Genomic DNA, 13,761 nt, shown 5'->3' on the forward strand with positions numbered 1-13,761 from the left:
TCTGTAGAGAGCATGGAAAAATACATCTACTCTTTAAGTGACAATGTATCAAAGAATATACTAAGACTATTTTAATCAAATAGTATTGCTATTGTTATTTTTCTATATATTTTTTTCAGTTTTTGAGACAGAGTCTTGCTCTGTCACCCAGGCTGGAGTACAATGGCATGATCTCGGCTACTGCAACCTCCACCTCCCTGAGTTCAAGCCATTCTCATGCCTCAGCCTCCCAAGTAACTGGGACTACAGGCACATGCCACCATGCCTGGCTTTTCTTTTTTTTTTTTTTTTGTATTTTTAGTAGAAACAGGGTTTCACCATGTTGGCCAGGCTGGTCTTGAACTCTTGACCTCAGGTGATCAAGTTCCAACCACTCAGCCTCCCAAAGTGCTGGGTTTATAGGCGTGAGCCACCATGCCTGGCCTATTACTATTTTTAATACAGTTTCCTATAGATGAAGTGGGCATTTAAGTTACACACACACACACACACACACACACACACACTTTGGCATCCCTTCAGAAAATGAGAGCCTACCAAGACATACTTAGTTGTTTTGTAGAGTTAGGTGAGCATGGTAATGATGGGGGCTGGTATACTGATTTTATTTAGATTTTTCAGATGATTCTTCAACAAAAGCTATTAAAACATGAGTCATCTTGGGATCAAAAGAAAGTTTTGTCATAGGTTAAAAAACTGGTCTTAAACAGGGAGATAGCATAGTGAGCAAATGGGCATTTTCCTCAGTGGAAATCAGTTAGTATGGTATTAAAAGGTCCTAGGGGCCGGGCGCCATGGCTCACGCCTGTAATCCCAGCACTTTGGGAGGCCGAGGCGGGCAGATCACTTGAGGTCAGGAGTTCGAGACCAGCCTGGCCAACATGGTGAAACCCCATCTCTACTAAAAATACAAAAATTAGCCGGGTGTGGTGGCACGTGCCTGTATTCCCACCTACTCCAGAGGCTGAGGTAGGAGAATCGCTTGAACCCGGTAGGCGGAGGTTGCAGTGAGCCAATATCAGGCCACTGCACTGCAGCCTGAGCAACAGAGCAAGACTCTGTCTCAAAAAAAAAAAAAAAAAAAAAAAAAAGTAAAAATAAAAGGTCCTAGGATTTAATATATTTTTATAAATGATATGTTAAAGTGACTTCATAATGTAATGTCCGTTTTTTTTTTTTTTGACAACTCCAAGTTGCAAAAGATAAAATTGACAGAAATGAATTTCAGGGAGATAGAAATACCTGCATGAACAGACAAAAGAGTTGTGGGTAATAGTTAATACAAAGGAATTAGTAAGAAAATAGAATCAGATTGTTTACAAAGTGGCCAATGTGATTTAGGAAAGGGCTGAGAGTCCCTGTAGCCCATTGTTAGTAAGAGGCTTCAGCCTATATAGTTCTTGTTACCATCAGTAAAAGTGTTGAAACATACTGTCCTACTCATACCAAACATTGATTCAGGAGGTAGTATAAATACCAAAAAAAAAAAAAAAAAAATTTAAGCAAAGCAGATACATTTTGGGATGATAAATCTATAATGAGTTATAAAAGGAAACAAGGCTTGCTTTAGGAGAAACGTTTTAAGCCTGAGACAATGGAGAAAACATCTGGTCAACTGAGCAGATGTGGAATTCCTTTCCTCACACTGCAAACACATAGAATATTGGATAAAATGTAGCGTTTTTCCGGCTGGGCGTGCTGGTTCCATATTTGCTCTTCTTTCTCCATGTGAAAACCCTGAACTGAGAAAATAACTCAGAAGCTGGTCCCAATTCATTGAATGCTGTAGGGGTCTGGCAGGGGCAACTTTGAAAGCAATCCTGTTGGGTTTCTTTTTTGTTTTCTGACAAAATACCATGGACCTCTCATGAAGATAAACTCATCAGCAGAAATTGCAAAGTACTTAACTATACACACTCCTTGAAGTCAACCAGTAGAAGCAACAAAATAAACTGAAAAACCAAATAGAGAAATCTTAAAGGAACTTTAAAAATCAATGTCTAAACTATTAAAAGATAAAAAAGGATTTCCCAAGAGAGAGAAAAAAAGGAGAATTTGAAATAAAACAAAATAGAGATGCTAGAAAAAAAAATCATTGAAATGGAAAAAGTTCCATTCCTGCTACTAATTATTGGAATACTGGAAAATTTTCTTCATCATTCTGTGTCTTGGTTTCCCTATCTGTAAAATAAAGTAAAAATGCCTTCCATATAATGTTGTATTGAAAGCATTAAATTGGTAGTTCAAAAAATATTAGTCTCCAATCCATCTCCCCATCACTATACAGGTATAGTAGCCAGATATTCTGTCTCAATTTTAAACACTATGTTCTATCTTGTCATCAAACCATAGAACCAGGTTTGGAGCTCATAAGAATATAGTAAACATGGATATGAGGTTCTGAAGAAAGCAGGGGAAGGGGAGGGAAGATGTGCCCCAAGCTGCCTGTATTTCTGAAGCATATGGTTTAGTTACTGCTTTGCCTTGGAAGGCCCAGGGCAGGGGGGTGCACAGGACCCAGTGTAGAATTGGGCCACGGCCTTCCCAGCTACCTTGGTTCCATCCTGGCTTATTTGCCATGTAAGTGTATGGGAAATTTCCCTGTGGAGTTGGGCAGAAAAGGCCTTACCTGGTTGTCAGGTGCAAGGCCATGGCTGAAATCTGAAGCCCCATGAACTTAAGTGATCTAAGAGGATGCAGAAACACCCGGCTTAGTCTCCTCTGATTGCAGCACTGGAAGACCACGCATAGCAGTTTGGGAGTGTATCAACCCCCACAGTCCTTTATAAGTCCATTGTAAGTCCTGGTTTCTGCTTAACAACAGGACACTTGGTCTCTTACACATGCCATGCACGTTCTCTCTCTCTCATTTGCTTCCCTTTTTTATCCTCCCCTGTTCTCCTTCTGCCTCTTTCTATTGCTTCCTCCCCTTCCTCATCCAAGTCCCTCTTCTCTGCTCATTTTTTTAGGCCTTCCATCAACCCCTGTAGGCACGTTTCACCCTTGGGTGGCTCTTGGGCTAGAGATACTCCAGCATGCTCCCCCTATGCTCTGCCACAGGGTTATCAATTCAAAAACAATCTTTAGATTCCCCTAGAAGGAATGAAGGCACTACACCAGGTTAAGTGCATACAAAATGCCCCAGTAACCATGGAGAAATGTGCATCTTAAAATCCCCGACCTTACACCCAAGTCTCCATAGATCTTGGCTCTGCTATATCCTGATCTTATGATTCAAAAATGAGGCTGATGTTTCCTTGGGATGTATCTTTCAGATATAAGAGAGCAGAGACAGCAGCTTAACCAAATGAATGAGCTTCTTTATTATTATTATTATTATTATTATACTTTAAGTTTTAGGGTACATGTGCACAACGTGCAGGTTTGTTACATATGTATACATGTGCCATGTTGGTGTGCTGCACCCATTAACTCGTCATTTAGCATTAGGTATATCTCCTAATGCTATCCCTCCCCCCTCCCCCCACCCCACAACCATCCCCGTTGCGTGATGTTCCCCTTCCTGTGTCCATGTGTTCTCATTGTTCAATTCCCACCTATGAGTGAGAACATGTGGTATTTGGTTTTTTGTCCTTGTGATAGTTTGCTGAGAATGATGGTTTCCAGCTTCATCCGTGTCCCTACAAAGGACATGAACTCCTCATTTTTTGTGGCTGCATAGTATTCCATGGTGTATATGTGCCACAGTTTCTTAATCCAGTCTATCATTGTTGGACATTTGGGTTGGTTCCAAGTCTTTGCTATTGTGAATAGTGCCACAATAAATATACGTGTGCATGTGTCTTTATAGCAGCATGATTTATAATCCTTTGGGTATATACCCAGTAATGGGATGGCTGGGTCAAATGGTATTTCTAGTTCTAGATCCCTGAGGAATCTCCACACCGACTTCCTCTATCCTACAAGGGATGTGGTAGCAGGTGAAGAGCACCCAGGATCATTGCTCCTTCTAAGAATGGGGGAAGGCATGGAGTGAATGAGTAGGGTCAACCGCTAGATTACTCCATTAGACTTCAGCAAATATTCTTGCCTTTATACCAAGTTGCTCATCCATTGCCCTCAATACCCCTATGCATACCTACAAGAGAGTGTCTTCATTTGCCATTGCAGAGCCAGAGAGATGTGCAGTTGGACTGCCCTCAGACTAGAGGTGCAACACAATTCCTACGGCCTTGACTCCCTGGGTGGTTATTTTATATGTTTAGTGAGTAGCACCAATTTTAGGGAATCAGTTAACAAGAATTTACTCATTTTAATTAGGTTTGTATTTTTTTATTTCCTTTTGAAAGTAACACATATTATGGGTTGATGTGGGTAGGGAGGTACAAGGAGAGAAACAAGAAAATAGAGGAAAAAATATGACTTGCATCCCCAGGAATCAAACAACCATGTTGACATGTCATATGTTTATTTCAAAAGTTTTCCTTACATACTCGAAGGCTTTTAAAAAAGTGATTATTTAATTTTATATCCTGCCCTTTCTTTTCAACATTATAGCATATATTTTCTTATCATTACGAACCCCTTTATAATTCCAAGTGCTTTTTAATGATTTTTTTTTGAGATGGGGGTGTCACTATGTTACTCAGGTTGGAGTGCAGTTGCACAGTCTCTGCTCACTGCATCCTCTACTTCCCAGGCTCAAGCGATTCTGCCACCTTATCCTCCTGAGTAGCTGGGACCACAGGTGTGTACCACCATGCCCAGCTAATTTTTTGATTTTTTTTTTTATAGAAATGGGGTTTCGCCATGTTCCCAGGCTGGTCTCAAATGCCTGAGTTTAGGTGATCCACCTGCCTCGGCCTCTCAAAGTGCTGGGATTACAGGCATGAACCACCATGCCTGCCCATAATGGTTTTTAATGCGTTATTTCTTTGATAGATATAACATAACATTATTTATGAAACCTTTCCCTGTTTTTTAAAATGTGGGATGGTTCCACTTGCTGCTATTATAAATACTGCCGCCCCAGGGCATAAAGATTAACAAGAATGCCTTGAGATTCTAGTATGTGTCAGGCCTTGGGCTGGGTTCTGGGGGAATATACATGGTTTCTGGTGTCAAGAATTTACAAGTTAGTTTGGGGGATAATGACATAATCCTAAATTAATCCTAAGCACTTTCCTTTTGTCCTTTCAGATAAGATGAAAATAATCATAAATAATATTGAATTTTTTTTATAAAGAAAGCAGAACCAAGAAAGGATGTATATATTGATGGCAATTGATATATAGCACATGTCTAGATTGACCAAGACACAAAATGAATTGTTAGTCATAGCAAATATTGGGGAGATTAAGTTCAAACAGCAACTGGTCTAATTTGAATTTTAGTTTTGCCTGATAAATACCTAATAACTGACACCAGACTGTACATTTTCCCCCATGTAATTTAAATGCGCTGATTAGAGTTGATTATTTTTCATAAATCCGAAAATGTGTAAACATTCATTAGGAACATGTGCATTAAATTGCAACCAACATTGGTGGCTGATTAACTGAGTTGCAGTTCTGGCTTTATGGGCCTGTTGAGATCTACTCTCCCCTTGTTTTCTTTTTTAGAATTACTTTGAAGCTCATGCAAAAGTATTCCAAAAAAGAATTATGAAGTTCATGAAACTACAACAGATTTTTTTTTTTTTTGAGACAGAGTCTTGCTCTGTTGCCCCGGCTGGAGTAAAATGGTGCAATCTCAGCTCACTGCAACCTCTGCCTCCCCGGTTCAAGTGATTCTCCTGCCTCAGCCTCCCATGTAGCTGGGATTACAGGCACCCATCACCACATCTAGCTAATTTTTGTATTTTTAGTAGAGATAGGATTTCACCATGTTGGCCAGGCTGGTCTTGAACTCCTGACCTCAGATGATCCACCCGCCTCAGCCTCCCAAAGTGCTAGGATTATAGGCGTGAGCCACCGCACCTGGCCCCAGACTACAACAGATTTTAAAAAGAACATCACGATGGTGGGTGTGGGTGTGAGTGAAGGAGTGTTACTGTAGAGCAGGGTGGGATAAACACAGGTAATAGACTAGGAAACAGCCTATCTGAAAGATGCTTTGAAACACCAGGATTTTGGTATATCAGAATGAAGTGTGCATGTGCCAGAGAACCAAGTCCTTCCAAACTCAAGCGTTTGAAGTAATAGACCAGTGGGGACTTCTCCAGAGTCTGGGCAGGATGATTCTAGTGCTGCCTCTGTGCTGTAAGCAGGGATGCATCTCACCACTTGTTTTCTTCTTTCAGATCGATGACCCCAACAGCAACCTTGAGGAGGCGATTAATGAGGCAGAGGCCATCACCTCTGTGAACAGCCTGGGAAGCAAGCAAGCCTTGAATACAGATTACCTTGATTCTGATTACCAAAGAGGACAGCTTTACCCATTCTCCCTTAGCAGTGATGTCCAGGTGGCCACATTTACTCTCACAAATTCAGCCCCAATGACTCAGTCCTTCCAGGAACGGTGGTACGTGAATCTCCACAGCCTAATGGACCGGGCTTTGACCCCACAGTGTGGCAGTGGGGAAGACCTATATATCCTCACAGGCACAGTGCCCTCAGACTACAGAGTTAAAGACAAAGTGGCAGTCCCTGAGTTTGTTTGGCTGGCAGCCTGTTGTGCTGTCCCTGGAGGAGGCTGGGCCATGGGCTTTGTCAAGCACACCCGGGACAGTGACATCATAGAAGATGTGATGGTAAAAGATCTTCAGAAACTGCTTCCATTTAACCCTCAGCTGTTTCAGAACAACTGTGGTGAAACTGAGCAAGACACAGAGAAAATGAAAAAAATCCTGGAAGTGGTTAACCAAATCCAGGATGAAGAACGAATGGTGCAATCTCAAAAGAATTCTAGTCCCCTTTCTAGCACCAGGAGCAAGAGGTCTACTCTGTTGCCTCCAGAGGCATCTGAGGAAAGTAGTAGCTTTTTGGGAAAACTCATGGGCTTCATTGCTACCCCATTCATCAAGCTTTTTCAATTAATTTATTACCTTGTGGTAGCAATCCTGAAGAACATTGTCTATCTCCTGTGGTGTGTTACCAAGCAGGTGATTAATGGCATAGAAAGTTGTCTTTACCGCCTGGGCTCAGCCACCATCTCATACTTCATGGCCATTGGGGAAGAGTTGGTGAGCATTCCCTGGAAGGTGCTCAAGGTCGTGGCCAAAGTCATCAGGGCTCTCCTCCGGATCCTTTGTTGTCTGCTGAAGGCCATTTGCCGAGTTCTGAGCATCCCTGTCCGTGTCCTTGTGGATGTGGCCACTTTCCCTGTGTACACCATGGGCGCTATTCCAATTGTTTGCAAGGACATTGCACTGGGCCTTGGTGGCACTGTCTCACTACTCTTTGACACTGCTTTTGGTACCCTGGGTGGCCTATTTCAGGTGGTTTTTAGTGTCTGCAAGCGGATTGGCTACAAGGTTACTTTTGACAATTCTGGGGAGTTATAAACTCAAAAAACTAATAGTATCCAGTCACAGTGAATTTGAAAGCTGGAATATTTTGTCTTTACAATGGGTTTCTGTTCACTGTCAGTTATCATTATATTTTGGCCTTTGGTGGGGATGTCTGCTTGTTTTTGCAAAAGAAGATGGCAGAATTTAGACTTGACAGAGGAGAAATGCTCAGGGTGAGATTAGGTGTAGTAATCTGCTGTTTACCTCCAGTTATATGTGCAAACTCCCAAGCCACTAATAACTTCAGTTATGCACTCTAACACAGACGACCACCTGAAACGCACTGGTATTTATTTCTGATAATTAAAAATTACAGGGGAGGGAAGAATTAGAAAAAGAACAACTTTAGACCAAAGGTGTCTGAGAAAAGGAGAAAGGGAGCTTGTTCTTCCCATTGCTCTTTGTGATTTAAGGCAAAACAGATTTAAAAAAAAAATCTGCAGCCAATTTCTTGGCATTTGCTTCTCTTTCTCCTCAACTCGACTGACCTTGGTGGAATGCAGATAATGCCTCTTTGTTGAAATAACTTTGTGGGAATGTACAATTTTCTATATCTCTTAGCTTTCCATGGTTCTCAAGGATATGTACAGTTTTCATTTTCCTCCAAAGTTGAATTTTGCTACATTTTTCTTTTAGGTAATGATAAGCATTTTTTAAAAAATCATTTTTAGGTAATGGTAAGCATTTTATGCCAAATGTGGCATAACAGAGTTTGAATTGAAGGGCAATTTTTTTTTTCTTTTTTTTTTTGCCCCTTGAATGGTATAATACAGTCCTCTCTGGTGGAAAGAAGAGAAGAGAAGGTGGACAGCCCTGCTCTTAGTAGGTGCTGCAGATCCAAGGACATCTTTTGTCCAGCTTGGATTAACTTGACGTGTATCCCTGCCTGACAAGGTTGAACTGAAAGATCTATATGTTAAGCTAACATGAAAATTCATATTCTGCAACATAGTAGATTTTTCTAATGCATCAAGTAAGTACCCAGCACAGTAAAAATACTCTGACTTATGTCCCTAAATGGTTGTTTTGATACAACTATATAGAAAAGAGCCACAAAATAAAGATAAAAGTTATTGTGGCCATCTCTGAAAAAAATATATAAAATATTTAAGAATAATTATATCTTAGGAAATTATTTTTATAGTGTGTTTGAGGCTACAAACATAACTCCCCCATTAATACAAATTAAATGTGAGAGCTCATTCTCAAAATTTTTTTGATCAAGCACTTGTCATTTTAAATCTTGCACTAAAAAATGGTAACAAGAGGGACCAAACTTTGCTTCCCACAATTGGGATGGAATCACCTGGATTTTTCTGAATGTTTTAAAGAATTGCTGAGAGGTAGAAACAGCCAAGTATGAAATACTGATCTTGGGGCTACCGCCCAGGATCAATCAGAAAGTTATATGCAAAAATTCGGGGTCCCAACAAGGAGAGAACAATATGTCAACCATTTGCATGGGGTCGATGGATGAGAAACATAAGCGTAGCAAGAGTTACATTTTGCAGAAAAATAGCAGAGGCACACCCAGAGTAGAACAGCAGCCAGCAAGCTGCCATCCTGATCAATTTGTGATGCAAGGTTAGGGAGTATGGGCACCGCATGGGTCCATGCTAGGGAGATGTGCACCAGGCTTAGCTAAGAAACTTAAAGCAGTATTTTACCAACTCTTGTCTTAGGGAGCATAAAGTTTGGATGTCCCTTTATTTCAGCAGTGTGAAGGTAAATGGAAGGGTGAGGGTTTGACTTGGTACTGATTGGTCAAGAATCCTGCTGGATAAAGAAAAGGAATTTTAGAAGTGACCAGAGGGACAGTCCAGCCAAACTATTATTTGATAAGGAACCCAAGGCCCAGGGAGGCAACAGGCTAGCCCTTAGTTTCATGGCTAGCTGAGAGCAGATTAGGAGCCAACGTTGTTTGCACATGTCCCATCACACCTGAGATGTCAGACATGGGAAGTTCGTGCTATTATTCAGCTGCCTCTCTGGACCGTGGCAAGATTTCCTCATTCATCAAACAGACTCCAGGCCCTGACTAATCAGTTGGATTTGGCATGTGTGATGAAAACAATTAGCCGTCCACGTACAACATTATGCTTACTGCATCCCATGGAAACTTAATTCCCTCCTAGCACATATTTGCATACTGAAAGGTCCGAAAAGGGCATCCATGGCAGCTTGAGCCCCTTAGCACCATGTAAGGAGCACAGCATCCAAACGGCTTCTTGAGAACCATTGGGGAATGTCTTTCTTTTTCGCATCCAATTGTTTGTTTAGTGTCTATTTATTCTTGGGTGGCCTGTTTTGAAATCTAAAAAGGGACAATAAAGCAAAAAGTATCAGTAAGGATAGGTGGCTGAGACCCACTGCCCTGAGCTACTAGTGTGGCTGTGCCTGTGGGTCTCTAGAACCATCTGCATTGGACGTGAAGCCACAGCAGGTGGCTGGACTGCTGGCCTGTTCCTAATGAGCTACGCTGGGCTTTGAGGTAGAGGTTGGGGTTGATGAACCCCAACTCTGGCTTAAAGATCTTGCTGTGGCTCTGTTATGTTCTGAGGCCTTGGGATTAGCCTCTTCCTCATTATGGAGCTGATTTTCTAGTCTGTGGATCAGCTATGCCTTTGGACACTTCTCTTTTCCATTGTGCCTTTTGAATGTTGTCTTCTCACTCAGCATCAGCACTTCGACCTAAATGCAGACTAGGGAGTTGGGAGGAGGAACCAAAGTGAACCATCCTTCATTTATTCAGTCATTCGTTCATCTGTCAAACATGTATTTGGACATCAAGGTTGCAGAGATGAACAATGCATGGATTTCATCTTTGAGGAGTTCAAAACCTAGTGGAGAGAACACATGGTACAATCGTAACACATGAAGGACAAGTAAGTGCTGCAATAAAGGTACTAATAACATGTTCCTTGGAACAGAGGAAGAAAAACCACGAAACCATGGAAATTAGGGAAGCCTTTACAGAGGGTGTGACAAAACTCAATTTGACATTTTCAAGCTATGTACAATGCTGTGCACCTTGCAGATGCTCAATAAAGTAATTACTGACAACTCGTTAGCAGTTCTGTAAAATATCTAAAAGGGGAGAATCCTAATAGTTGAAATGAGGCTTGGGGACTGTGAATTGTTGCCATTTTCTTCTTGATCCGCATTAATTCAAGCAGCTTCCAGTGACTGGCTTTTGTTCATTTCTTTAAATGTTTGCATCATACATGAAAAAACAGAGAGGTCTGGATCAGTGAAACAGGACTTAGAACTATTTTTTAATGTTATTGCTCTGCAAAGTATTTGGGACAATAAGTGTTTTTGATATCTTGCATAATTAAGCACCAAAGACTTACTGCTTCACTGAATCTGAATCACATAGAAAATTATAGAAATACTTTTATTAGTTTGTTTATTCATTAGGAAGCTCCCACAGTGAGAGAAATTACAAGCAGTCTCTGACGGGGGCTGGTCCTCTCTGTGGCCTTTAGTAGGGTGATCCTCTTGGGTGGAGGTGGCAGTAATTCTTGGTTGCCTTCCCAGTGTGGGCAGCATCTTGCCTAAGCTCACCACAGAATACGTGTTTGTCCAAATGTTAAACTACAAGCCATATAGTGTGGACTGCTTGCCTTTCATTAATGGGTTCTCAGTCTTCCCATTGTCTCTCTTTGTAGGTATTTTCCCCCAGGTCATGGATTGATGTCTAACTCCAAATCAATTTTTAAGCTTAAATTTCAACAAAGAAAGTGCTTATAACCACTTGTCATCCTCAATTATCCATGGTGAGGAGGTGGATGTAAGATGACTTCTGGAGGCCAGTACTTCCTAATGATTAAGAGCCCACGCTCTAGAGTCAAAATGATGTAGGCACAAATCCTGGCTTCCCCACTTATTGTGTGATCTTCAGCAAGTTACTCACCTCGGCTTTCTCATCTATACAATTATGAGTACCTATCTCAAAGGGTTGCTATGAGCATTAAATGAGTTAATGAACATAAAGCATTCATCACTTACCATGCTTGGCACATGGTAAGTGCTCAGCAAATGTTAATTGTTGCTAGATCTGTTGTGGGCAATGATATTTACACTTCTTGGACAAAATTGGTTTGATGGTGCCTTAGAGGTTAGGATGTTTCTAGATCAACGCTGGAAGAACCAGGATCAAAGTGTGGTCTGGGAGTCAAAGTCATGAATGAAAATGAAGCAAGCCAGAACCTCATCAGTGGTGTCCATGAATCTGAAGGTACAGATAAGGGTTGGACCTGGAGTCTCAAAAGAGAAGGGTCAGAAAACTGAAACTCAACATGTGTCCAGCACTATTCAGTTTTATCTCATAATCAAGCCTCCAAACTCCAAACACATTGTCAGCATCTGCTTTGAAGGTAAGCATTGCAGGTAGGATGAGGCAACCCAAAGATGGCATTGAGAAAGAGGCAGAGCCTCTTGGACACTGTGCCTGGTGAGTGTGGGTTGGTGGGGGAAAGGCAGGTGATCATTCTGATACAGGGCCTTGGGGTTAACTAGTTTTAGTTGTCCTGTGACACTTTTGGAAAAGTCTTCAAACCTTTGTGAGATTTAATTCCTTATCTATAAAATGTGGGTAATAAAAATATCACCCCATAGGGTTTTTGTAAAGATCAAGTGAAACTAGCTTTGTAAACTATCAACTATCATAAAAATATAAAGATTCATAATTATAAGTTTCCAAGGTTGGTCCTATTTCTTTAAAAATTGGTGCATACTTCCATCTTTTTAAAGGTGAGTAGATGTGAATGAAAATTAAAGTGCTTATTCAGAAAGCATAAATGGCTTAGCCAGAAATTGGGTTTGACAGTAAATGTTGAACATTATGCCTTGGGAACTTAAGATTCTCAGAATGCTGCCTCATCCAGCCTTGAGTCCTACTTTCTTAAAACCCAATCAATCCCGTTTTCAGTAGATTCCTCCACACACCTCATGTCCATTTGCTCTCTGGGTCGGCTGAATCATTGAAATGAGTAATAGGCACTGAAATGAAAGACACCATATGAATCTTGTAAAACCTGAAAAGAAACAAGTACGAGACAGTGAACAGTCCTGGTGAGTCTGAGAACTGGCAGAAGCTGCCTAGACCGCCCCTGGCAGCCTGCACACTCAAGGCCAGCCCAGGCCTGCCACTGACATCTGTCCCTGAGAACATCAGACAGCAGCTTCTGGGCTTTATTTAGGCTGCACCAAGTGTGTGTTTCTGCAGCATTCTTGCTGATTTGGCATATCCAGATGTATTCTGTTTACTGCGTCTGGAAGGAAGCTTCCAGGGGAATAGAAGTCTCAGAAGTGAGGAAGTGGCAGGCTTGTGTAAAGGGGAGAGTGCACCTGGAACACAGGAGCCCTGAGTTTCCCTCCTCTGAGTTACTGTCCATTTTCTGGATGTAATCACTGGTATATTTGCAAAACAAGAGAGGGACCATCTCTAGGGTCTTCTCAAATTGCAGGCAATAAATCCTTGCTTTTCAACAAGTACTTTCATATATTTGGGTCACAGAGATTCTGATTGCATTCTCTCAACTTATCTCTCCTATCTGAGGGTTACCAAAAGTCAGAGAAATTCCCTGCGACGTTATCAGGAAGGACAGGGACTGATACATCCTGAAAACATCGTTATTTTTATTATTATCATCAGCATTTCTTCTCCCCAGACTTAGAGAATTAATTAGCAGGGTTGCCATTAGGTGGTGGCCAACCTAAGAGTAAGAAATGTTAGTAATGCTCCTGGCTTCTGTTTAACTCCCTCAGTAGCCTGAAGGGTTGCCAGAAATCTCACCACTTGGCACGCTTCCTGTAGACTAGGAAAATACAAATAATCTGAAAGAAGTTGACACATTGTGTCAATGCTAGCAACTTAGGGTAAATGATTTTATGAAATCCTTCCTACTAGCTGGGAACAATTCTACATGCAAGTAATTGTTTTTTTTTTTTTTTTTTTTGAGACGGAGTCTCGCTCTGTCGCCCAGGCTGGAGTACAGTGGCGTGATCTCAGCTCACTGCAAGCTCCGCCTCCCGGGTTCACGCCATTCTCCTGCCTCAGCCTCCCGAGTAGCTGGGGCTACAGGCACCCGCCACCACGCCCGGCTAATTTTTTGTATTTTTAGTAGAGATGGGGTTTCACCGTGTTAGCCAGGATGGTCTCGATCTCCTGACCTCGTGATCCGCCCGCCTCGGCCTCCCACAGTGCTAGGATTACAGGTGTGAGCCACCGCGCCCGACCACAAGTAATTGTTTTGATTGGTAAGAGGTATGGTGGGAATACCATA

General features: G+C 41.7%; 1 protein-coding gene across 2 annotated transcripts in view; it reads left to right on the top strand.

The window, feature by feature from the left end:
* ENDOD1 (endonuclease domain containing 1) overlaps positions 1 to 10,534 on the top strand; it is a 42,919-nt gene extending 32,385 nt beyond the window's left edge. For both annotated transcript variants that reach the window (XM_009424021.5, XM_016921838.4), the window contains exon 2: positions 6,263 to 10,534. In XM_009424021.5, coding sequence (XP_009422296.1) covers positions 6,263 to 7,465 — 1,203 coding nt within the window. In that variant the 3' untranslated portion in view covers positions 7,466 to 10,534. The remainder of the gene's footprint in view (positions 1 to 6,262) is intronic.
* The last annotated feature ends 3,227 nt before the right edge of the window (positions 10,535 to 13,761 follow it).

Source organism: Pan troglodytes, chromosome 9 (genome assembly GCF_028858775.2).
Source record: "Pan troglodytes isolate AG18354 chromosome 9, NHGRI_mPanTro3-v2.0_pri, whole genome shotgun sequence".
In the NCBI taxonomy this organism is placed as follows: domain Eukaryota; kingdom Metazoa; phylum Chordata; class Mammalia; order Primates; family Hominidae; genus Pan; species Pan troglodytes.